This window comes from Plecotus auritus (genome assembly GCF_963455305.1).
Source record: "Plecotus auritus genome assembly, chromosome: 2".
NCBI classification, from domain to species: Eukaryota; Metazoa; Chordata; class Mammalia; order Chiroptera; family Vespertilionidae; genus Plecotus; species Plecotus auritus.
Genome location: NC_137771.1, coordinates 6078955 through 6104182, shown reverse-complemented (window position 1 = coordinate 6104182; position 25228 = coordinate 6078955). Strand labels below are relative to the sequence as shown.

The window sequence follows — 25228 nt, the reverse complement described above, 5'->3', positions numbered from 1 at the left end:
TCATCCCCCCCATCCCCCCCTCCACCCCCAGCCCCAAGGTTTCCTCTTTAACACTGCCCTCCCCCCGAGCTGGTTTTTAAACCTTGACCCACTGGCTTCAGCTCCTCCTCATTCTCCTTCTCTTCCTCCTCCTCCTCCTCCTCATCTTCAGGGGGAAGGAAGTTGCTCTGCAGTAATTACAGCTTGTGGGTCCCCAAGGCAAGCAGCAGCTGTGCTGGGATAGCTGGGCCAGGGTACAGCAGGAGGAGGAAGGAGCTGGGAGGAGGAGGAGGAGGGAGAGGAGGAGGAGGAGGAGGAGGAGGAGGAGGAGGAGGAGGAGGAGGAGGAGGAGGAGGAGGGGGCGGGGAAGGCTGGCGGCCCGTGTGCAGAGGAGAGACTGCTTCCCTTGGGTTGACTGTGAAAGGTGGCACCTTGGTGGTCCAGCGCTCACACATGTCGCTGCCTGACTACAGCAGAGCATCTCCACACCCCAGATTCATCAAGCCATGTCGTCCCCTGTGGGGGAAGAGCCCCCATTCAGGTAGCGAGGTCTGCAGTCCAGTAAGCATTCGGGAACACCGGGGGGGGGGGGGGGGGGAGCTACAGGAATGAAGACCACCCGGTCCTTCCCAGGTCTTCGGGGCCTGCCTGGTGGGGGGACAGATGTGTTCGTCTGTCACATCAGGTGGAGGAGCACAGGGACAGAGGGCCCCAGGAGCTTTGTGAAGGAGTGGCCTTTGAACTTGATAAAGGATGGGAGGTACTGGGACTGGTGGAGCTAGGCAGACGATGCTGCCGGAACCGCCTACAACTTCTTCTGGAGTTCACCTGGGCTCATCTCTCTCGTGTCCTGTACTCGCCACCCACCTGAGAGTGTAACTCTTGCTTCAGATTGTGTGACCACAGCTTTCTGTCCGTACTGCCCAGGCCGCCCAGCTCCCTGAAGCCAGGCCCTGCTGCCCACCTTTCTTGCCCCCTCCCCCTTGGCAGCCTCATACCCACTTGCCCCTGGAAAGAGATGAGGCTGGCTGGGGACCTACTCCTCTGAGGGTCTGGTCATGCCCATGACCTTGGGGTGTCAGGGCAGCACTCAGACTTCTAGACTCTGGCCACCAGAGGCCAAGGCCAGGAACCCTCACTTCTGTGACTGCTGCTCCTAATGGCGCCGTTCGCGTTACCTCCGAGCTGACATCTCCCAGGGCTGGGTACGGGGCTGGTCTTGGGCCCTCCCACTCTCAGTGCCGGTGGAATTGATTGATTGATGTGCCTCTTCGCCAAGTGCCTCCTCGGCTTCCTAGTGGGGGCAGAAGGAGGCAGGCAGGAAACATTGGGCGATTCCCTTGGGACCTGGGTTTTCGCTCCTCGAGAGCTTTCTGCGGCCTGATTTACAGGAATGAGTGGGGCTGGAATGAGGGATGACATGAAGGGGACGAGGGGGCGAGATAGAGATAGACGTTGAATGGCTGGATGGGACTCCGAATTACCCACTAACCATGACGGTGGCTTGGGGCTGGGCGGGGCTGGGGTGTGAGGCCAGACTTGGCCTGTGAAGTCTGTTGCCTGTAGGGAACAGGAGGGCAGTATCCGGTGGGTGGTCTGGGCCTCTTCCCTGCTTCCTCCTTTGTCCATCTCCACCTCCCCCCAAGCAGCATGTCCATCCTCTCTAGGTCCTCCTTCCAGTCCCAGAACTCCTCCAGGCAGGTGGGCCCAGTGCCAGAAAGAGGATCCACCCCACGCTGCCAGGGCAGAGGCCCCTGGCCTGGTGTCCCGGCTACTCCTGAGCCGGCGGTGGGGCCTGGTCTTACAATTTCCCACAGGCTGCCTGCCTCCCGAGGGCTCTTCCGGCCCCATCGTCTCTGTGAGCGCCAGAGAATCGTGGCTGCTGGGACCCCTTCCTCAAGTCCACAGGGCCCTCTCTTGGCAGAGGGCACTGCCTGGCCTTGCGGGGGGAGAGATGGAAGAAGGGAACGGACAAATTCTGTGGCTCCAAAGACCAGGGCTGTCCAGGGGAAACCTTCCTGGAATGAGCGTTGGCCTGTGTTGGCCTTTTCTTACAGGGCTTTCTCCATGGGCTGGGGGGCCCCGGAGGGAATGCGCTGTGTGAGAAGAGGAGGCACGTTAGGCCCGGGACTCCAGCACAGGGAGGAAGCAGAGGGCACCCAGGAGGCCGGGGAGCGAGTTCGGGAACTTCACGCCCTTCTCCTTGGCTGTGATTTTTCAGCGCCCACTAGGTCAGGGCCTCCCTCCCTCCACTCCCTCAGCCCAGGAGCCCAGCCAACCTGAAGGGCTGCCTGGAGGTTCAGGAGCCTTGGGGAACGATTGGCCAGGTGCCCCACTGCCCAGCAGGGGGCGCCCCACGGTACCTGCCCCAGTTCTAGGGATAGGGATGCTGGTCCTGGGTCTGGCCCAAGCTTTCTGGCTGTGGGTGGGGGGAAGGGAAGTCTACCTTCCCCACCCCCAGAGGTTCCTTGGCTGAGTTTGTTTTGCCAGGGTGACCTGTTTAATCATCTCATTTTCTGGTGGCCGTTTATTCCTTGTTTCCACGGTTACGGCCCCATTAAGGGGAGAAGCAATAAGGCAGCGAGTCAAACAGGTAATAAAAACATTAAAGCCCCTGTGCAGAGGGAGGGCGGGCGGTGGGAAGGGGCTCAGTGAGGTGAGACGGCCTGGGGAGGCCACCAGGCCTGTCCTCCAGAGGCCCCCGGGGCTCCTGGCCTCCCGTCTGGGTCTCGGTCTCGGGGACCCCTCCCAGGCCCCTGCGGCTGGCTGTGCCCTCTGGGCGCCCAGACTCAGTGCTAGCCTAGAAGCATCCCCAGCCCTCGGTCCCCTGGCAACAGGCTGTATGTTGGGAAGTAGAACAGGAAGGAGAAGAGGGAGTGAGAGTGACAAAAGCCTCCCCAGGACGCGTGCCCGCCGCCGGGGTGACCTGCTGGCCGGCCCCACCCCACTCCCCCGCGGTGGGGGTGGGCGGTGATCTCTGACATTGTTTTGAGCTCTAGAACTTTTTTTCCGCCAACTTTATCAGAAAGCATATTTGTGGTGAGTGTTGCTAACAGGGCCAGCCTGGTGAGTAAATATTCCTGGTGTGGACAGTCCTGTGACCTTGAGAGGGAAGAACATGGCAGGGGGGCCAAGGACATGCAGGGAGAGGAGGCCAGGAGGCCCCTGTGCTGGGTGGGAGGCCTTCCTAGGATGGGGTGAGGGAGCCAAGGGGGTGGGTTTGTCCCCTGCAGCCTCTTCCCAGCGGTGTGGTTTGTCTCAAGCTTGATTGACACTTCTGGGCCTGGGCTGTGTGACTCCCTTGGCGGGCTGGGCCCGAGGGGGTGCTGGCAGGTGCTCCTATGGGTTCCATAGAGACACTGCCCTCCTTCCTTTCCTCTTGGAAATGGAAGCTAAGAGGGCAGCCAGCCTCTTGCCAGCCCCTCTGAGCCCAGAGGCACGTGCCTCCCCCCCACCCCAGTTCCCCCTCTCTGGGGGTCCCCTGAGGGTCCAGGTGTCTCTGATTGGCCCTCCAAGTTGACAAGTGAGCAGACTGGGTCCATGAGGCTCACCGGAGGGGAGAGGAGGAAGCGGAGTCTTCCGTTAGCCAGGAAAAGGGGGGTCGGGTCGGAGTGGCAGTGCCTCGGATCCTGGAGCCAGCCTGTCCCTGGTGGCTCGGGAAGAGCGGAGGTCCGCTCGGGGCCCGCTGGTGAGGAGCCTACATTTTTTTTCTCTCCACTGCTCTGATCTTCCGCAAACTCACGCAGGTCTGCGTCCAAATTATTCATTTCAGAGTCGGTTTCTGACTAGGGAGGGAGAAAGAGAGGAAGGTCTGGGAGTGGGGGAAACCCTTTGGCTGGGAAGTGTGCCTTGGGAATGGGCCTAGATGAGTTAATATTCTGATCAAACAATTAAAAATAGAAAATGCTCCCGCGGCACCAGCTGCTGAGGCTTTTCAACAACTGTCACCAGCAAGTTCACGGGGCAGGTGGCGCTCGAAAGGAGTTTTTCCACAAACAGCAAATATCAGAGATTACAGGGTACCCCCACTTCCCTCCCAGCGCCCCGGACAGGTGTTCAGGGGCCCCGTTCTCCTTGCACTCGCCTCGGGGACCTGGAGCCAGGGGTCTGTGCAGCCTCAGGGCTGCCCTCTCTCCTCCAGCCCGGCCGCCTCGGTGAGGTCATCGCCAGATGCCTTGGTAATTGCTTTAAGAATCTAACTTAAACTAAGATGAAAACTTAAATTCCTGGGTGAGGAGTAATTTTCCATCCAATAGTAAGTTAATGAAAGGATTATAGCAGGGGCCTGGCTGGGAGGCTGTGCTCATCTGATAAATCCAAGTGACTCAGGCAGAACAGCGCTGGACCAGGGTACTCCCCCAAATCTCGGGCCCGGCCCCGTCCCTGGCTCTTTTGGGCTCCGCCGTGGCCTGCTACATTGGCAGGACATGTCCCCTGTGCGCTTGGGGTCCCTCTCAAGGACGGGGACCAGCTTTTCAGAACGCCCAGCTGAGAGAGGCTCACGTGAGGCCTGTCTTGGGCGTGAGAAGGCCCGGTTTCGTCAGCTCACCCTGGGGAGGAATCACTTCTCTTGGGACCCAAGAAGGAAGGGCTGTGGGAGCAGTTTCGACCTGTCATGCCATGCAGACAGCAATGTGGTTTGCCCAGGACTGGAAAGACCCACGTCCTATGAACCCCCAGTCTTTGAGGCAGGAGGATGGGCTCATTGATAGTCCCCTCCCTCGGGGTCCTGGGGATCCTGCATCTACGGTAGCCTCTGTCCAGGAAGAGTTACTTACAACTGGCTCCACCTAAAACCATCCAACACTCTGTGGGCTGTGCCTGGGAACATGTGACCTCGGCGGGAGGGGGCGCACACATACCTCCCTAGGCACAGCAGAACTACCTGAAAACCTCCTCCTTCTCCCCTAACATTGGACACCGCCCCCCCCCCATGGAGAGGACATGGCATACCATGCACATCTGTGGCAACAGGACCCCGTGAGTTTACGTGGGGCCTGCCTTCTGAGACAGAGCGGGCCACGTCCAATATCCTCGTTCTCATCACTCCCGCAGAGAAAGACAGGGAGCTGTCCTGGTACACAGACGCTGGCGGGCTTGTCCCCAAATGCAGGGAGACGCTGAAGTAGGGCTTCCTTCCCCTGGGGGCGAGGGGCCTCCCCAGGACCACTCCCACGGCAGCGTTGAGCCAGGGACACTTCACGTGCTAGATGTGTCCTGTGCTGCCAGGTCCAAGTCTCTGGGCCCCATACGTATCCTGCCTTAACGTGTGGACACGGCCCTGGGCCTTCCCTGCGTAAAATGCAATTGTCGATGCCGGTGTCTTTTGAGCTTTGCAGGGAGGGGGGAGAGTCCTCGAAAGGCGTTCATTAGTGCCTGTCTCCCAAGCAAGGCGCACCCCTGTCTGTTTGCAGGGAAGCGGGAGGGAGTTGGAGCCATTCCGACTTGTCTCCGGTGCAATGGAAGAGAATGGACTAGACTAGGCACGGGGTCTTCAGGAAGAAAGTCTAAGTGAGCGGATGCTCCAGGCGACGGGTTTGCAGCCACATGTTGGCCGGATATGTTTCTGTGCGCGCGTGGAATTTGCTGGGAGGGAAGATCGGGACACGGCCCCTGGTTCACGGGGAGACCCTGCGGCTCAGCGCACCACCGGCCTTCGTGGCTGCTGAAAGGAACGGGGCTGCCTGGGGAACCGTACAGGATAACCTGGCTGCTCTGCAGACAGCTGTCCCTGCACGGGGCCTGAGCCCGGGCCGCCTGAGTTTGCGCAGGTGTCATCTGCAGGAGGACCCAGCTCTTCCCCGTGTGGACCGCTTTGTGCGTTCAGAGGAGGGGACCAGCCAGGTGTTCTGGGAAAGACCTGCACTGCTGGGGGGGCCTGGTCCACCTTCTCACCCAACACCTACCCCCGCCCCAGAGGAAGGAATTATGGGGCAGTAGGACTGAGCATTCCTAGTCTGAACAGCCCAGCAAAGCGTGCTCAGAGAGCCGCGCCAGAACCGCAGATGGTGAGATCCGGGATTGTAACTGAAGGATGCTGGCTTTGAACGTGGGGCGTTATGTGGCAGTTGCTGTTCAAACAGACAGATCGGTGAATTCCAGGCGATGGGGATCTGAGTGGGCCCGCCGGTACTTATCTGCTACCCGCAGGGCGCGGGGCTCAGGTGGACGGGACAGAATGGACAGACAGCCCTGGAAAGACCGGCAGAAGGAGCAGGGGAGAGGCCGTGAGCCCGGAAGCACCCCAGCCCCTGGCGCCGGAGGTCACAGCCCCTTGCTAGGGTCACATGGGCCCCTTCCCCTTTGGGGCTCCTGGGAGGCGTTCAGATGGACGGCAAAGGGAGCGCCTCCCTGGAGACCCTGAGGCAGGGCCAGAGCCCAGGGAAGGAGCCGGGGATGTTTTCTGTTTCCGGGTCCCCGGGGGGCCCAGGGGCAGATTGAGACAGGCTCCTTGCAGGGAAGGTGTTAACAAACAGCAGGTGATTAAACATGACAAGCGGTGACATTTCTGTGCAGGGTTCTCAGTCCCGGCAATGCCAAGAATGAAGCTATAAACCCTGACATTTTGTGTTATGCACTGAGAGGTTTTTAATAGACCTCGCTCCCTCTTCCCCAGTCAACTCTCTTTCCCTTCTTCACCTCCCCCCGCCCCCATTGTACCCACTGCCCCCTGTAAACCTCCTGCCCCCCGTGCAGCCTGGCCTCCAGGAGCCGTTCTGGGCCCTACAGGCCTCTGGCCTCGCCCTCGCCTTGGCCTCACCGCCACTTTCCTGCAGGGCCAGGTGCTCCCCTGCCCTCCCAAGTCTCCCCTCTCCCTTCTCTTTGATCTTTCCCGTTGCCCCTCCTCTCGTGTCCCAACACCCCCCCCCCATCCTTCACTCCCTCACCTCCTTTTTTTGGGTCCTGATCTCACAGCCTCGCCCTCTGCTGCGGCTGTCCCAGTTGTCTGCCGTGGCAGGTGGCTGTCCCTGTGTCCTCTTTGTGTTAATGACATTCAGACAGACTTGGTCGCGGGTGTAGGGAGATGGTGGGGCTTGGGATGGGATGTTCCCCATCTTTTTTTCCATTTCCTTTTCTCCTTTTTGGGAGGAGACAGGAGGTGGGGAGAGAGTTGCGCTGCAAACAGTTGCTGGATTTATCCAGAAAGGGCCTGGCTGGAACAGTTGTTCCTCTCCCACAGAAACGGCGGGACAACTGGGGCCTCTTTTGTTCTGGGAGAGCCCGTGAAGGGCATTTGGAGGTGAGCGTGAAGCACAGAGAGGGTCAGAGACCCAAGCAAAGGGGCTTCGGCCTCAGTCCCACCCAGGGAGTCCCCACCCTTGCAGACAGGAGAGCTTGCTAGAGCTCCACAGGGCTTGGTACAGAGGTCAGGCCACACACACACACACACACACACACACACACACACACACAAATCCCAGCTCTTCCCCAATGAACTTGAGAAGCACTTGGTTTTCTGTATTCATTCAGTAAATATTTATTGGGTCAGGCACTGTGCTGTAGCTGTGGTCCCGTCCCGCAGATCCTACAGTCAAGAGTGAGGCAGAGGGGTGATTAAACCAGTTATTACAGACGTGCCACCGCACTGAGCAGGTTGCGGTGAGCGGGCAACAGGCCGAGTGTGATCATCTCGGAGAGCTTCCCGGAGGAAGCGGCATTTCAGCTGGGACCTCTGAAGGATGCACAGGAAGGAGGGGTAGCCAGGCCCTGAGTTGAAGGAGGCAGGTGCACCCTGTGCCACAGGTGCTGGTGGGCAGGGGGCAGGCCAGAAGTGGATGGTGAGTGATGCTACCCTCCCTGTGGCTGTGCCCCTTTGAACTCTGGGTAACTGGCCCAGAATGTGCTCTTCCAGCTGCCTTTCTACCCACTTAACCCATCTGTGCCTGGCACGGTGGCAGAAACAGAGCAGGAATGTGGCTCAGCCATGCCCCAGGGGGCATGGAGAGCGACCAGGGAGTCAGTAAGTGCCACCAAGGACGGGGTCTGCTCCTGCCTTTCCTGCCACCTAGCCCCTGTGCTGCTGACATACCGAAGCGGGGGCAGGTGAGAGGACAGAGACCTGGCTGCAGGGCAGAGCTGCAGGAGGAGCCAGCCCAGGAAGCCTGGCTGGGATGGGCAGTGTGTCTGCGTCGGCTTGCCTCCCTCCTCACCTGGACGCCAGGCAGGCTTCCTGGGACACAGCCGGCCTCCCCTCGGTGCCCTCAGTGGTGTGTGCAGCGTCTTCCCCATTAGACTCTGAGCGACCTGACACCCGAAACCAGTCTCCTTGGGTCTCTGGGCCAGCGGGGACAGTGTTAGCAGGTGCTTGGGATATATTTGAGAAACTCAGCCGGCCAGGAAGAGGAGAGTCACGTTAACCTTCAGAGCAGGACCAGCAAGGAGTCCGCAGAATGACCTGTGGGCCCCTGGTGTCCAGGGAGATGGGTTCAGCTTCAGCTTCCTCGCCCCTGCCCCCCCCCCCGCCCGCCCCAGAGCTGGCCTCACACCCCAGAGTCATTCAGCCTCAGGGATGGGGCAGCTGGAAGGTCCGTTGCCTAGAAGGACCTCCCGGAGCCTTTAGTGTGCTCTGCTTTTGCCCCGAGTCAGACCCAGGGCACCCTGCTCCACGCCAGTTCCCTGAGGAGCTTGGCTTCCTGTCCCCATGAAGGACCTGGGGCAGGTTTTAGCCTTAAACCCCCTTCCCCACCCCATCTTGGTCCTGCCTTTCTGCCCGGGTCCCCTAATGCTACCCTTGGTCATCCACTTCCCAGAGTCCAGTGAAGACCCCATGAAGGGCGCAGAGGCTCAGCCCTCCTAGGCACTTGGCAGCTGGGAGGGGAGGGGAGTCCCAGAGACAGGACTTGGCCCTCTGCCCCTGTAGATCCGGAGCCAGGTTTTACTGTAATCCCTACATCCTGTTGCAGATCCTTAATCAGCTGGTGCCCAGGTTGGGCTGGACCCTGTGGTGACACTCGGGGCTGCAGCATGGAAAACCTGAAGTGGAGTTTCCGGAGCTGGGGTTGGGGGCTGTGAGGATGAGGCAGGTGGAGGGGAGGAGAAAGGAGCCAGTGCAAGCACAGGATGTGGACAGAGCCCAGACCCACCACCCACCCGACCCAGGCTGGGGGTGGAGGAGCAGCTGTTGCAGGCTGGGAACCGGGGCTATGGGAGGGCGAGGAGGGGCCCCCCGGAGAACACCAGAGTCTGCGGGGGTAGCTACATGGCCCGTCAGTGCCATCAGAACAGCTGGCCCTGGGAGTCCCTCTGACAGCGAGGGAGGACTTCAGTCAGGAGACAGCGGCGCGGGGACCCTGGGTGACATTGGTTCTAGGGGTCTAGATGCCCAGGGCCAAGTCCAAGGCTGGGAGGCTCCTGTCCTGCTAGGAGCTCTGCTTCTGAGGGGGAGTGGGGCAGAGGGCCCAGGAGGACGGAGGGCCCAGGTTTGGGCAGCCAGGGGAGGCAGCTCTATCAGGAGAGCCTCAGGGCCCCTCAGCAGGGAAGCCGGATCCCAGGACTGGCCCTGCCTTTGGCTGGAAGCCACCGGCCCTGGTAGCCCAGCCCCACGCTGCAGTCCCCGCATGAATCATGGGGAGACTTGGGGGCACAATGTACCCCTCCTGGACCTCAACTCCTTCACGCCAAGGGGCAGCGGTGGAGGAGAATGAGGGGAAACGTGCGGGCCAGAGATGCCATGGAGCGGAAGCCAGGAGTGGGCTGGCTGGCAGCGGGCGGGCAGACGGGCGTCTGTCCTGCCAGGGGCCCAGGCTGGCTATGCAGACAGCCTCTTTTCTATATGGAAATGAAGAATTTAGGCTAATGGAGCTCAACCATCTCTAATTTTGCGATGGCAGGAGGATTTTGATTGAAAGTAATTAAGCAAGCTAGCTGTAAAATTAATTAAAGCAAAAGGGGGGGATTTTTTATTGGATTGGATAGCGATATAGCGTCTGTCAGGCGGGGGACGGATGGGGGTGACCTGAATCCTCTGCCCTCCCCCCTCCCACTCGGGACGTTTATGTCACTTTAATCTCCTTACAGCGGCTGCTGTGCATTTGTTTGAAATAATCAAGGAAATATGGTCAGAAATTGTCAGCTTTCAGATCTAATTTACCTGACGGCCCCTGCGCGAGCCGGCGCGGCCGAGGGAGTGAGTGTGCGTGAGCGGGTGGGGGAGCTGATGGGCACAGAGGACACTGGGTTCGCCAGGCCCCTCCCCGGGCCCCCGGGTCCCCCTCCGAGGGCGAGGGAGGTGCTTCCCAAGCTGGTGAGTGTCTCCCTGAAACGGGCTCCCCAACCCCCCCACCTGCTGCCTCCCCCACATGCGGTAACCAGCTTTGGGTTTAGGGACTCCAGGATCAGGGAGGTGACGGTAATTCCTCACTCCAGATGGCTGACAGCGCTAAGCCCCTCCACCAGGGTCACCGTTTTAAAAACACTCCCAAATTAGTCCCCTCGTGTCCTCCTTGCTGACCTCAGCCAGGGGATTGCAGAGATGGGCTGTGGGGAGGTGGGTGGCGGCGGCATCCATAGCACCCCTCTGCCACCTGCTGCCATTCCCCCTTCTCCCCTGGGGCTGCCTTTGGGGGCCTCTGTCTCCCAGGCCCCCCTCTCCCTCCCACTCTGACACTGGAGCGCCCTCCGTGCGCCCAGGCGCGTGCTCTCTCTCACATGGTCACCCACCACGTGTCCCCCCATTTCTAGTGCGTGAACTGGGCCGCAGAGAGCCAGTCCTTATGTGCTTCCCTCCGAGGGTTGAGGAGCCTGCAGTCCAGGCCTGCACCCCCAGTGCTGGCTCAGAGCCCTTGGGGTCCGTGCCCGGCGGGCCCGTGGAAGCCTGCCCCACAGGGAGCGCGTGCCGTGTTTGGGCTGGGGGGCCTCGGAGCGGTCTGCAGGGCTCAGAACCTTCCCTTTAGAACGCAGCCGTGTGGCAGTTGGCTCTGCTGGTCGTCAGAGGGCCCGGGCTGGGAGTGGGGTCTCTGGATTTGTCTGGTCCTGACAAGTGACCGAGTGACCTAGGCTTTCAACAAGCCTCTCAGCCTCTCAGCCTCAGCCCCTTCCTGGTGTGAAGTTCTGTGCAAACCTCGGGCAGCCTTTGCCGTGAGAGCTGCCACCCTGGGAGCTCCCTGCCATGCCCCCGGGACGGGAGACGTTGAGGGTTCCAGAAACGGAGCAGCTCAGGATGCGCCCAGCTTAGAGCGGACCTGATAGAAAGCTTCTGCCCCTACCGGCCCCCCTCGGAGCCTTGCCTTCCGCCCGCCCTTCTCCTAACCCCGAGTGTGCCCTCCATGCCCCTGCCCGCCAGCTTTGGCGCTGGGTGACTCAGGCGGCTTCCCCCAGCAGCGAGGGGTTTGAGCGCCTGTGGTTCCTTCAGGCCTGGCTCCCAGGCAGAGCAGCTGGGGCTTGGGTAGCATCGCCTACCCCCGTGTTGACCGCTCTGCCTGGACCCTCCAGTCGTTCCTCACAGGAGTCACTCACCTTGGGGCCGGGGGTGGAGCCCCAAAGAGCTCAGCCCAGGGGAAGAAAGCTCTGGCTCCTAGTCACACCTTCAGGGCAACGTGCTTCGTGCCCAGACCCCGTGGCCCAAGGTCCGTGGGACCTGCCCTCCCCTTGTCTGCAGGGGCCTTGGTGAGAGGCAGTGGCATGGCCTCTGCCCTGTGTGCCCGCCAGCTGCCCAGGAGCCAGAGCGCAGGAGACCGAGGTTAGAGAGCATCTGGCCTCAGCCCAGCATCTCACCTCCACGCGTGCCCGCAGCTGCTCCCGTCACTCCTGAGGCCGTGATGTGGAGGAACCAGCACTAGAGCTGGTGCCTGGGACCCGGCGGGGCTGCTTGCCCTGGGCGGGGGGTGGCTTCTGGGCGTGATGCTGGTCCAGGCTGTCAGAGGCGGGCGCCCGGGGGACCGAGGCTGCGGCAGGCCCAGGCAGGTTGGCGCGCTCGGCACAGAGGGACACGGAGAAGGCCACGCGGAGGGTGGAGGGTGTTCGGAGGGGCCTCGCAGCGTCCCCAGGGCGACCCTGCCCTCTGCCTCGTGGGAAGAACCTGCGTTGGGGACGCCATACTGAAAAGCCACTTTGGGGAATGCGTGCTTTGTGCTAAGGAGAGAGACAACTGATTCGATAGCGGCTCTCATTGGAGAAGGGCAGGCATGGGCGCTGGGCAGGCAAAGGCAGCGACACTGACCGTGGGCTCTGGAGATAGTAAGGTCAGGGGACACCACGGGAGAGCACCCCTCCCCCAGCATAGCCTGTGACAGTGCCCAGGGGACAGGGAAACTGGAGGGGCTGGTGAGCCCAGGGCCAGCCCAGCAGGACCTTGGGGTCCATGACCTGACCTGCATGAGATAACACGCGTGGATTGTGGCCACCAAGGGTTCCTGCTGTCCCCTCTTCCCCGGGCCCCAGGCGGGCTGGGCTCCTCCGATGGAGCCCTCCTCTCTCAAGGCCCCTCCCTGCTCTCTGCCATCCCACAGCCAGGTGTCCAAGCCTCAAGGTGGAACTTGGGCAGGGAGAACAGCAGAGGCTGAAGGGTGACCGGCCCCCCAGGCCCATCTCCCTGAGAACCTTTGCAAATGAGGACCCCACTGTGGGGTCGCCCCCCTCCCCCAGCCCAGCCAGCCAGGTGCTTCCTGCCCTTACATGGGGCCCAGCTGGCTCGCTGGTCTCACCATCCCAGAGGGAGCGAGCAAGGCCTTCCCCCCGCCCCCCTTCCTCACACTGAGTGGAGGCCAGGAGCTCAGGAGAGCTCCTGGGTGAGCGCTGTCCCGCCCCAGCCTCAGAGCAGGGCAGGTACCCGCCCGACTGGGAGGGAAGCCCAGAGTGGCTGGGGTCCAGCCCCGGGAATCATTCACTGCAGGACACAATACGGGCCCCTCCCCCAGCCAGGGCCACCTGGAGTTGGCTGGCTGTGCCGGAGGCCCTGGGCTCCCGGAAGTGCCTGGGCACGGGCTGGGCTCTGGCTTCGCAAAGCTTCTGCAGCCCAGCTCCCTGGATCTCCTGCCCAGGTCGCCTCTCTCCTGCTCCCCCCGAGCCCACCCTGCCACCCCAGAGCCCAGTGGGGCAGGCGCCTCGCACAGACCCCGTGCCACCTCCTGGACTCCTCAGCCCTTCCCTCCGGTCTGGCCCCCGCTTCTCACCCGTTAGGCCCCGAGTCTCCCTGGCCCAACCCCGGCCCTGTCCTCCGTCCCCTTGGCTTCACAGTCGCACTTTGCTGCCAGCGCAGGGCACTGAAAAACTGCTGGCACTGCCAAAAACCCTGTGTGCGCTATGACTCCCCAAACATCCCTTTATTTTTATTGTTCTGTTAATTACTGTTTAAACTTTAATAAGTCACTTCGTCAGGAGGGGGGACCTGCCGTGAGCTTTTCTGTGCAAACATGGGCCCGGGAGTGACTCGGGTGTAATATAACCCTTTATGCGATGTGGGAATGTTTAGATTGTAACAGAAACTTGTTATTTTAATGACAGTTGCGGGGGGGAGGGTCTGAGCACAGAAGAGGAGGAGGTGGGCACAGCCCCGCTCCCCCGAGTCCCCACTGGCGGCCGGGCGTGGCCTGGCCACACGGGTGCTCCCTCGCTGCTGCTGCCCAGCATCCCAGGGGCTGTGGGGCCTCCCCGGGCTGCCACAGTCAGGCTCGCCCCAAAGGAGGGGTGTGCGGGGGACCCAGAGCGACAGGGTCCTGGGCCGGCTGTGCTAGGCAGGTGAGGGTTTAAGGAGAAAGTTGGGATTTGAGAGCTGGGGAAGTAGGAGGCCACCCTGAGCTCCCAGATCCCTGGGCAAAGGCAGGGCCCACCCTGAGCTCCCAGATCCCTGGGCAAAGGCAGGGCCCACCCCGAGCTCCCAGATCCCTGGGCAAAGGCAGGGCCCACCCCGAGCTCCCACATCCCTGGGCAAAGGCAGGGCCCACCCCGAGCTCCCAGATCCCTGGGCAAAGGCAGGGCCGTGCGAGGCTGGACTCAGCCCTGCTCACGGTTCCCACCCAGGAGAGTGGCAGGCACCCTGCACCGCCCGGCTCCGTGCCAGACACGTCACCCCACGTCATTCCTTCAGCAACCCTGTCTCACATGAGGACACTGAGGCCCAGGGCAGAGGCGGAACTTGCTTAAAGGGACAGGCTTTAAAAGGGGGCCACGTGTCGGATGTCGCTGTGTATTCTTTGGAAGCTGCCTAAGTCCAGGTGCCGAGTGTGGTCCCGGAGGGCTGGACACTGTCCCAGAGACGGGGTGGGCAAGGGCTCCAGGCCGGCTGCTGGGAGCCAGGATCGGCCCTCTCAGCCCTTGGGCAGGGCTCACCCCTCAGCACCAGGAGGAGGGGTGCAGGGTGAAAGGTCATGGAAGTAAGGGCTGTCCCCAGGACTGGGCATGGACCAGTAGTTCTCTTTCTCACAGGCCTGGCTCCATCTCAGGGACTTAGGGACTCGGCGGGGCCAGGCAGGGGTGATGGGGGCCGGGCCACCCGCTCTCGTTCTGGTTACCCCAATCCTCTACCCGCAGCGGCATCCCTTCCTAGACCTGCTTCCTGAGTGTGACACCAGAGAGGGGGCCTTCCCCTGCTTGGTGGATCTGAGGAAGGGACTCAGGACTGCTGGGCCCACTTTCCTACTGAATCTGCACTCGGTCCCTCCGTCCGTCCGTCCGTCCGCCCACAGAGCTGACTTCCGCTCTGTGCCAGCAGGGGTGGCAGAAATGAAGGGCCCATGCCTGGGGCGGGGGGGGGGGGGCGGTTAGTGAAGGGGTGTGAGGGGGCACGACCAAGGGGCCCAGGCCCTGCCCGCCGGGTGCTCCCTTCTGGCCACGGCGGAGACCCTCCTCCCTGCCCCGGCCTGGCGGGGCCCCAGGGTCAGGGCCCGGGCTCCCTGGTGCTGGAGAGCAGAGCCCCCCAGATGGCAGCAGCATGGGCCACGAATCGCTGAGGTTTTCCTTTTCCGAGCAGCGCGTTTCCCTAAATTGTCTTTGACTGCGTGCATGGGTAATGAAAGTTTATGCCCTTGTTAAAGGACAGGCGGCCAGTTCCAGTTAGAACTGGGGCTGTCTCCCTGCCAGCCCCCGGCTCCCACCCCAGCCAGAGGGAGAGCGTGAGCACAGGCGTGTGCACGCGCACGAGAGCGCGCCCCCTCCCCCCCGCCCCCACTCCCCGTGGGTAAGAAGGCTGTTAGGGGAAGGGAGAGGGGACGGGGGAAAAAAGAAAAAAAAATTTCCATATTTGTGTAAGTTGCTTTAAAAGCATTTTATCATGTCATAAAAAAGGGAAAGTACTCTCAGAAATTGATCCTCTCCGCCAGCCCATTGGACAGAAGGACGTTGGGATGTTAATGGCCATCCTGCTCCAGGGTGGCTTATTAAAAAATTTATACATAAATGCTTAAAATTGCATAAATTATTTAAAAAAAACCAACAAAGTAAGCAATTTGAATTCCCTCTTTTCCTCCCCTTCGCTCGGTCCCGCTTCTGCGTCCCCCCCTCTTCCAGCCCCTCCTCGGGGCCCTCCATCCCGATAGCATCCGTCCCTCCTCGGGGCTTTCCCCCTTCGCTCCGCTCCCCACCGGCCGCCCTGCCCTCCGCGGGGGTTTCCCTGCCTCACCCACAAATTAACGCAACGGCCAGCCCGCTACCCAACACTCACAGGCGCCCGCACTAATAAAAACACCACTAATAATGCCCCAAATCGCGGAATTAAATATTAAGGCCAGAGGAGGCGGACGCGGAGCAGAGCTGCCGCCACCGTCGCCGAACTTGGAGCTGATGAGTGTGTCTCTCGCAGGCGTGGAATGTCACCCACACATCCTGGAGACCGGAGTGGGGAGTTTTATGATGGTTTTTCATTGATTTGTTTCCCCAGCGCAGCTGCCGACCTCTATTGAGGGACAAACATAATCAGCGCTGACGCAAATTAGATGGTTATTCGTTTTGAAAATTGACAGAAAAACAATAAAAAAGATGAAATGCTCCCAAATCAATAGATATAATGAAATTCAAATAATCCGAGAGATGAGGTCTCCATGGCAACTGATAATGTGGAAAAGAAAACAATTTAATAAAGGACAGACACACTTTGAAAACAGATTGGGCCCGGGGAGGGGGGCGGGCTGGCGGGTGGAGGGCTGGAGCGCGGCTGGCGAGTGAAGGATCACTGTCCGTCCCAAGGACACCCGCCATAATTAAGCGAGGCTTTCGGCCCCAGAAAGTGCAGATTCAGGTTTTAATACACAAAATTATTTCAGGAGCAGTGAATCGGAAAGTCGTTTGTAATGACCTTCCTGAGAGGCCCGGGCGCGGGGCATGTTGGAGGCTGGGCGCCCTGGCCGGCTGAGTTATGGCATATTTGTGTTTTTATAGTGCGGAGGGGAGGGGGTGGGGGGAGGGGGAGAGAAGGTTAAACAGTATTTACAGCTCAGTTGTTTTCAGAGAGGAAAGAGAAATAGAGTTCACGGGGAGATGCAGCGGGCAGGCGGCGGGGAGCCAGGGAGGCCCGGGGGCGAGGTGGGAGAGGAGGCGGGCCCGGGGGGCTTCCACCCTCCAGCTGCCTGGCCTGGCCTTGGGGACCCCCCGAAGGGAACCTGGGAGAGGCTGAGGGGCACCCGGAGTGGCCTCCCCACTCCAGTTCCTAACGGGGTCTTCTGGGCCTGGGGGGAGCCTGTGTCCCCGCGCTCTGCACGTCCCGTCACACCTGAAAGGAAAAGGCAGGGCGTCCTACGGCCACTGCGGAGGTGGCTCCGGCACTCGCCCTCCTTGGCGCGCGCCGCCCCTGCTCCCTGCACGGCCGCGGGCCCCTCCTTCGGGCTGTGCTGCCCTGGTGGAGTGCCGTGCCGAGTCTCGGGTGTGCCCAGCCTTGGGCAGGTGGGCAGGGACTTGGGACAAAGTCGCCCCGTTGTGGTGGCTGCAGCCGACAGCTCCCCGCCCCTTTCCCTGGCTTCCCCTCCAGCCGAGTGCTTCCCTTGGGCACACAACAGGGGGAAGCGTGGTCCCCTGGGGCTCGGCAGAGGCAGGGGCCACGGAGAGGGACGGGGACCAAGCAGAGCCCTTCAGAGCCACCTGCCCGGGCAGGGCAGCTGGGCACCGAGGGCCAGCGCCCCGTGCGCCCCCAGGCTCTGTCTCCCCTTCGGGCCGCAGGAGCTGTGCCTGGGCTGCTTCGGGGCCAGTCCGGGCCGCTCTGCGTGTGCACGTGTGACTATGATCTGGTTGCACAAACACAGAGACGCCTGAGTGTGTGCACGCACAGGGCCTGGGTGTGGGCCGCGTGCGTGTTTGCAGTCTCCCCTGGGTGGTAACTCTTTTTTCTCCCCTTCCTGTTTGGCTGTGACCTGGGGCAGATTGATGGCCAGCCTGCGCGGTGGATGCTAACAGTTCCCCTGATTTATAGAGTTACTTACGCTAAGTGAGGCCACTTAGACGCGTCTGGATAGTAAACCTTTTAACTGGACTAAAAAATCATAATAAATAAATAAACAAAAAGGGGCAAGGAGGGCCCAGCAGGCGCCCCCAGCTTGGAGCTGTTGGGGACCAGGGGACCTGGGCGAGAGCCCTGGGGGAACCGGGACCCCCTCCTCCCACCCGTGGAAGCTGGGTGGCCTTCCCACCCCCGGGGGACGGATAGGGCCCAAGAGGGAAGGCCGCCCACCCCTGGGGGACGGTCCTGTTGGGAGGAAGAGGCCACAGCTGGAGGAGGGGGGGAGGGGACTGTTGGGATGGAGATGGGCTCTGTACTGGGGGAGGAGAAGGGGAGGAGGGACGGTGGAGCCACCCAGGGAGCGTGTGGGGGAGCAGGGACCAGAGCCAGTGTTTCTGGGACCCTTCCTCGGTTCCCACACTCCTAGCTCCTGGGCACCTCAACTTTCCACCCCAGTGATTTTGCTTGTAATGATTTGAACGTCGCCTCTCATCTCAATTAAACAGTGCGCCCTGGCTGGGGTTGCTCAGTGGCTAGTGTCAGCCCGGCCCGCAGACTGAAGGGTCCCAGGTTGGATTCCGATCAAGGGCATGTACCTCAGTGGCAGGCTCGATCCCCGGTCCTGGTTGGGGCGCATTCAGGAGGCAACCCTGAGTAATGCGTTTCGAGGCTGGGCGGCCTGTCAGCGGCCGGCTCTGGGTGCTTTATGGGCTCTGTCTCTCTCACATCGATGTTTCTCTCTCTGTGTCTCTCCCCCTCCCTTCCCCTCTCTCCAAACATCAGTGGGAAAATGTCCTGGGGTGAGGATGCACAAAAGTCCATGAACAAGTCAATGAATGAACTAAACGGCCCACGATGCGGGCACAGGACAGTCGGTCTTGCTGGCATCGTGCCCTCAGGACCGGCCTGTGGAAGGTGCCCGGCGAGGGTGACGCGTGAACGCACACTGGCACAGCACCCAGCACAGGCTGTGGCCGGCCAAGTTCCGGGTCCTAGGGGTCGCAGGGCGGAGGCCCCCATGTTGCTGCACTTGGATGGGAGGCTGTGGGAGGCGGTGGGAGGGGGGGGTGGATCTCAGACCGTGACCTTGGACGCCGGAGATCAGTCGTAGGAGACTGGCTCCAGCACTAACGCTGGGTGACCACGGACAGTTACCAGCCTCGCTGGCTCTGCCCCTTCACCTGGAATGGACAGGAGGGTGGCCGTGTGGGGACCTTGGGGGATCACCCAGGTGACACGGAAGCGCTCCGCACCGTCCCCTGCGCCAGGGAGGTGCTCAGCGGGCGCCAGCCACTGCATCGCTCTAGGCGGGGTGGGCCAGGGCAGCCACCAGGGGACCCCGCGGTGCCTGGCCGCAGGCGGGCGGGCACTGGACCACCCCCACCCCGGGGGACGGTGCCTGGCCCCTGCCTCACCACCTCCTGATATACAGCGGGCATTAGGCCGCCCAGAGGGGACACTGCATCCTTAGGAAGAAATATGTCCTCGTTTTTCTTAAACACCGTTTCCACTGAGTGAAATGTTTAGAAGGGACGCGCGGGGAGAACTTTATTTCCTACCAGGGAGTGCAGAGCCACCAGGCAGAGCCCATAAAGCACCCAGAGCCGGCCGCTGACAGGCCGCCCAGCCTCGAAACGCATTACTCACGGGCGGGAGGCCTGCCCGGCCCCTGGGACGGCCCCCCACCGGCAGGACGGGCGATCGGAGCCCCGAGCCCTGGTCCCCGGGAGCCCAGGGCAGGGGAAGGCCTGGCCCTGACCAGGCGAGGAGGTGGAGGCGTTCCAGCCACCCCAACACCCTGGTCCCTGAGAGGAGGATGAGGGGCCCAGGTGCCGGAGCCCCCTCACCCCGGAACTGGCAGGAGCCTGGCCTCCCAGCCTTTGCAGGGAGTGATGCGATGCCTGCCAGCACGGGCCCTTCTCCTGAGGCCCTCCCTTCACTGGATTTCTGAAGCTGGCTGATTTGAATATTTATAAATATCAGTAAATTATTTATTGTAGCAATCTGCTGCACCATTTTACCCATCGCAGTTAACACTTTAGGGGGCTCCGTGCTCTGGGATCCGGGAGTGGGGGTGAGGAGGGGAGGACACGGAGGCCCGGGACTTCGGGGAGCCCACCCAGTAGCTTCGCGGGGACATCATGGCGCCCCGGCGCCTGGCTGCGCCCGGCCTTCGTTAACTCGGGCTCCAGGGTATCCTCGTGGCTCCGGGATCAGTTTCCTCCCTTTCAGAGGGGACCGCGCCAGCACCTGCCATGCTGGCTCCCCACGAGGCTTCGAGAGCCGGGGCCTCGCGGGGCACGGCCAGTCCCGTCCTCGCCCTGCGTTCCCACCTGAGCAGGAGCCACGCAGGTCAGACACCAGAGCTGCCTGCCGGGGGCCGGTGGGGCTTGGAGCCCGGGAGGGAAGGAAGGTTCAGACCCCGGGAGCCGGGGAGCGGCCATTTGTCACCGAGAGGGCGGCCTGCCCCAGCCCTGCTCTCCAGCCGCTCTTTCCTCCCGACCCCTCCGGCCAGGGGAGGTGTCCTGGCCTCGGGGTCTCAGGCCCAGGCTTGGCACCGCACTGGCCTGCCTGTCCCCTCCTCGGACTCGGCTGCGTTTCCCCTGGTCCTTGCTCGCCAGGCCCAGGCTCAGCACCAATAGGCACCCTCGCCCCTTACAGACAGACAGGTTGCCCGGGGCCCGGAGCTAGCACGGGGCCGAGCCAGGCTTCGAACTCACGACGGGCCCCAGAGGCCAGGCCGTAACCACGGTGCCGTGCCACCTCCAGGGCTCACCGCTGTCTCAGAGCCACGGGCCAGCGGCTGAGGCCTGGCCAGGCCCGCACAGCTGCCCGCCCCTTACTTCGTCGGGGGCGCCCGTCCCTGGGTGAGCCGCACGGGAGCCCCCCGCCTTCCACCCCCTGGCCCGAGCCTGCCTCCTGGGCAGTATTGTTCCCAGAGGAAGTGTCCAGTGTAAATAGAGCAGCGGGCAGGCTGGTGGTGGGAAGGAGATGAAAGGGGCAGTGACAGGGCCGGGGACGGATGGCTTCCTCCCATTGAGGCCTGGCCATGGCGTTTATATTTTAGGGAAGAAAGTCAGGGAATGTTTACATGGACAGGAGCCTGGGGTCAGACCACGAGGGGGCTAGTCTACAGGGTCCCAGGGCCCTGATGGACGCGGGAGGGTGGGCGTGCGGGCAACTCGGACCCCAGCTCTTACACCCCCATCTGCCACCCCAGCCTCACACGCGTTTCCACTCACGGAGGAAGGGCAGTCTCCGCCTCCTGCCCTGCACCCCAGGCCCGCACGCCTTCTTCACCTCCACTCCTGGGACCCACAGTAGAGTCAGAGGGAGGGCAACATCTGGAAGGCAGGTGGGCTGGGGCAGAGCAGCAGCTGGAGGGCAGGTGGAGAGGGTGGAGGTGGAGCAAAGGGGCCTGCAGGCGGGGGGTGGGCCCTAGGTGCACAGCTGCATCGCAGCTGGTGGGGGCCCAGGCGGGACCAAGCCAGGCACACAGTGGAGATGGGGAGAGGGGTGGGCAGGGCTGGGTGGGCCCAAGTGCCGGGAGGCTCCAGGATGGGTGGGGGCCCAAGGAGGGGGTGTCACCAGCAGCAAGGACAGCCCTGGGAGCCTCTGCTTCCCTCTTCCTCGGGATAAATATTTATAGATTCATTTGCCGTCTGCCATACACACTTGGCTGCTTACCTCCCAGTAAAAATAGAGCAGGCTTCCCCACGCCCGCCCTCCCCGTCCCCACCGGGGCAGGGGACAGAGGGGACCAGGTGAGGCCCGTTCTGTGCTCCAGAGGCTGCTGGAGGAAACTTGGTGTCACGGAGCCTGGCGGCTGGCCCGGAGGTTGGGTGAGATGTGCGAGTAGGGGCCCCATCACTGAGCTCGGAGAAGGAGCCCATGTCGGTGCTTGGAGACTTGGGTGTGGGCAGCACAGACTTGGAGACGTGGACAAACACGGGTAGAGTGGGCATCCGGCTTGGGCCAGGGTGGGGCCCAGCAGAGCCAGGGCCACAGGCCTGGGAGGACTGAGTGAGCCAAGCTGACCTTGCCCTGACGCTGGGCTGGGCTGGGGTCCCCGGGCCCCTGTGGGCCAAGTGTGGCCATACACGGGCAGCTGGCTTCAAGGCAAGGATCTGGGGTCACGGGGCATCACCTGTATCGTGGGGGACAGTCATCCATGTGTACGAGCCAGGCCTACCTGTGGGCAGGCACAGGTGTGGGCGTCCCTACCTGTGGGGGTCCAGGTGGGGGTGTTCAGGGTGTGGATGGCAAAGCCTCTTCTAAGCATGGACTGGGGAGCAGAGCCCCTCCCCTCACTTAGCCTCTGACCTGTGTGGAGACATTGACATGGCCACTCCCGTTGGGGGCCACGTGAGGGAGTCCTGACATCGAGACGCTTCGCTGGGGCTGCCTGGGCACAGTGTGTCTGTCGTGGCCACCGCTCTGCCCTGCTCTGCCACAGGGACACACAGGAGGAGTAGCTTTGCTGATGGATGGATGGACAGATGGACGGACAGGCAGACAGATGCACCCTTGTTGGCCTTTGAGGCAGGTCCCAGGTTGCCTGGGGAGCGGGGTTGCCATGTGCCACCAGGACCCTGGGCAGCCTGCTCAGCAGCCATGGGGGGTGGCTAGCAGGCAGGCAGCTTCGTTAGACTTGGGGGTTTTCGCGTTGGGCTGTCGTGTTTGGGGATTAGGCGCTGCTCCTGCGCCTTCTTAGCCGGGAAGTGGGACCAGCCAGGCCTTCCATGGCTGCAGGAGCTGGTCCAGGCAGAGAGGGCAGAGCCAGGGCCTCGGGCAGGGATGAGTGGCCCTTGGAGGGGCTGTGAGGAGCTCTGCCTCTGGACCGAGGCCTGGAGGAGGAGGTGGTAGGAAACGGCCGGAGGAGACAGCGAGGGGCCCCGAGGACCCTGCCGGGAAAGGCTGGAGAAGAGGAGGTCTCAGGCTCTCCCGTGGGCAGAGGCTGGAGTCAGGCGGGGGGCTAGAGACCGGGTGGGCCAGGCAGAGGAGTGCCTGGGATGAGATGCCCAGGTGGGGACAGGTGCCGACCAGGGCTGCTGGGACAGTAAGGCCTGGGGTTGCCCAGCTGCTCCCAGCTCTTAGCTGTCTCCTCACCCGTGGACCGTGCGGTCGACGCTCACAGGTGGAGTCAGGCTGTTGGTCTTGCCGGCTCTGCCCCACGCCCAGCTCTCAGCCTGTGCCTCCTTTATACGACGAACGGGGGCCTGGCCGGCCGGCCTCTCAGAGGAGGTGCCTAGGGCCAGGCAAGTGTAGGAAGTGCTTCCAGGAACAGTGCTGGGAGAAGACCGCCCCTTGTGTTAGAGGAGTCGTTCCTTCATTCGTTCATTTCCCAAATCCTTGGACCAGCTGGCACGTGCCCGGCTTAGGGCCAGGCTCCAGGACAGAGCAAGGGGCGAGCTTGGCTCTATAGCTCAGTCTGGTGAGGGGTTCAGACATGCGCCGGGGTTCAGTCTCAGCGCACTGTGGCGAACCTTTGGCTTGGGGGACTTGGGGGCAGAGCCTCAGCCCCGGCTGTCGCGGTGGGTGGCTGTGTCTGACCTCTGACCTCTCTCTCCACCCTCTGCAGCTGAAGGCACCCGGTGCACCGACCCGCCCACAGGCAAGCCCGCGATGGCGGCCAAGCGCAAAGGCGGCCTGAAACTCAACGCCATCTGCGCCAAGCTGAGCCGCCAGGTGGTGGTGGAGAAGGGGGCAGAGGCCGGCGCCCACACGGAGGGCAGCCCGCTGAGGCCCCAGGACAAAGAGCGCGGTGGCCCTGAGCCCGGGGCAGCCCGGACCCCCCGCAGCGAAGAAGACAAGAGGCGGGCAGTGATCGAAAAGTGGGTCAACGGGGAGTACAGCGAGGAGCCGGCGCCCGCTCCCTTGCTGGGGCGGACCGCCCGCGAGGGCCTGGAGCTGCCGCCCGAGGGCGTGTACATGGTGCAGCCCCGGGGCTGCAGCGACGAGGAGGACCACGGTGAGGAGCCCAAGGATGGCGCGGCCGAGAAGGACACGGACAGGGCAGCCTCCAAGGACAGCGGTGGCCCCAGTGCCAAGCAGCCCTCAGGTGGGTGTCTGGAACCCTGGACGGGCATCACCTGGTGAGGAGGCCCAGCGGGAAGGAGGGGTGTGTCCACGGAACCTGCTGGCTTCGCTCACTCTTGTTCAAGAACTGGCGCCTCGGTCCCCTGGAGGACTCCTGCGGAGAGCGGGCTGGGCGGAGCTAAGCTCTAGAACGGGGAGGCCCGCTGGGCAGGGATCTGAGTGGAACCGGGGGTGAGAGGGGACGGGCCTGAGAAGGCAGCTCCCCAAGTGGGTGAGCGGGTCTGGGGGTGGGGGCTGCCGGACACACAGTGGGTCTTCAGGAAGCCGTGAGTGGAGGGATAGCTGGGTGGACAGGCAGGTGGATGTTCGGACAGTGTTGGGGGCAGACAACTACATGCGTGTGTGGAGAGGAGCCGGGTGGAGGGGACAGCACCGGAGCACGTGCCCCACGGGCTGTCGGCGGAGGCTGTTTCCCGGGGAGGTTTCTCCGCGTGGCTGCCGGACAGGCCTTTCTCCCCGCCCACCTTCTCCCTCCCGGGGACCCCGGCCATCCTCAGCAGGACCCCTCAGACAGGGCACAGGGCCTCAGGTGGCCCAGCTCGCATATCCCATTACACCCGCCTGCCCGGGACACGCCCTCTGGCCGACCTCTTCCACGAGGTGGCGGAGGCCCGGCTTTTGCTGATGTCTCCTTGTCCTCAGAGCCGCCCTGAACTCCTTCTGCTCTGGGGAGGGAGGGGGTCACCCCGAGGACTGGAACCCCAGGATTTGGGGTCTCGGCTCAGCTCCCCAGCCTCCTTCCCAGGCCTGTGCCTGGTGCCAAGCCTCCCCTGCCCGCGCCCCTGCCCCCTTCCCCCTGCAGTGAGGGGCGCATCTCCTCCCAGCGCGGGGAGCCCTGCGCAGCCACATAATTATGCATATAAGATATAAACAGAGCTGTTTAATTATCCTTCGCCACATCAGTGACAGAGTAATTAACAAACATTGCAAGATCAATGAGGAAAAGTGTGACCTTCAGTTTCCTCTGATAGGAAAAGCCCTTGCCTTTCCCAGACGCAAGGTGATTGCACGGGCCCGAGGGGAGGGGAGGGGAGGGGAGGGGAGGGCAGGGACAGGGCCTCTGTCCCTTCAGCGCCCCAGCCCCTCCCACGCCCAGCCCTGTCCTGCCCAGCTCGCCTGGACCTCTGCCTCCTGCCTCCTGTGCTCTGGGGAGTGGAGAGCGGGTGACAGGAGGCGGGGCAGGGAACACCAGTAGTCTTATGGCCCAGGACTCACCGCTCTGGTTTGAGGCCCAGTGGGACTCTGGTGTGACCGTGCCCAGGGCTGAGCTACCCACTATGGGCCGCGCCCCGGGCCACCCTCTCTGGGCCCAGGCCTGTGGGCTGACCTTGGGACCCCGGCCCGGCCCCTCCCTGCTCTAAGCCGCCTGCCCTTCAAAGCCTCTGTCTCTCTGCCATATATAGTGAGGGCTCCGCTGCCTCCAGCTATTTTTAGGCTCTTTCCCTGGTCCCTGAGCCACGGAATCTGACAGCAAGAGCCCACTCCTCCCAGGCTGGGCCCGGCCCCACAGAGCTTAAGGTCAGGACAGCAGCCCCCCGGCCACTGCCCCACCCCCACCCCCAGGGGACAGCTGTCTGTCAGCTCTGCCTGCCTCGGGTGCTGCCCACGACTGTCTCCTCCTCACCTGGTGGGGTCCCGGTCCTCCCAGGACTGCTCCCCCGCTCCCCCGGAGCTCAGGCCTCTCTCTGCACATCTGGCTGGGTTTTCCCTTGTGTCCAAGCCCAGTCTGGCCCTAGGAGACCACCTCCAGGTGTGGTCTGAGAACTCCAGCCCTGGCAGGTTGGCGCGGGG

The 25228-nt window shown here is 62.6% G+C and overlaps 1 protein-coding gene across 1 annotated transcript in view; it reads left to right on the top strand.

Annotated features, from left to right (window-relative positions):
• CASZ1 (castor zinc finger 1) overlaps positions 1-25228 on the top strand; it is a gene marked incomplete at its 5' end in the record, with an annotated part of 44932 nt that overhangs the window by 5292 nt on the left and 14412 nt on the right. The window contains one exon of the mRNA XM_080656022.1: positions 22920-23399. Within this exon, the coding sequence (XP_080512148.1) occupies positions 22920-23399 (480 nt within the window). The remainder of the gene's footprint in view (positions 1-22919; positions 23400-25228) is intronic.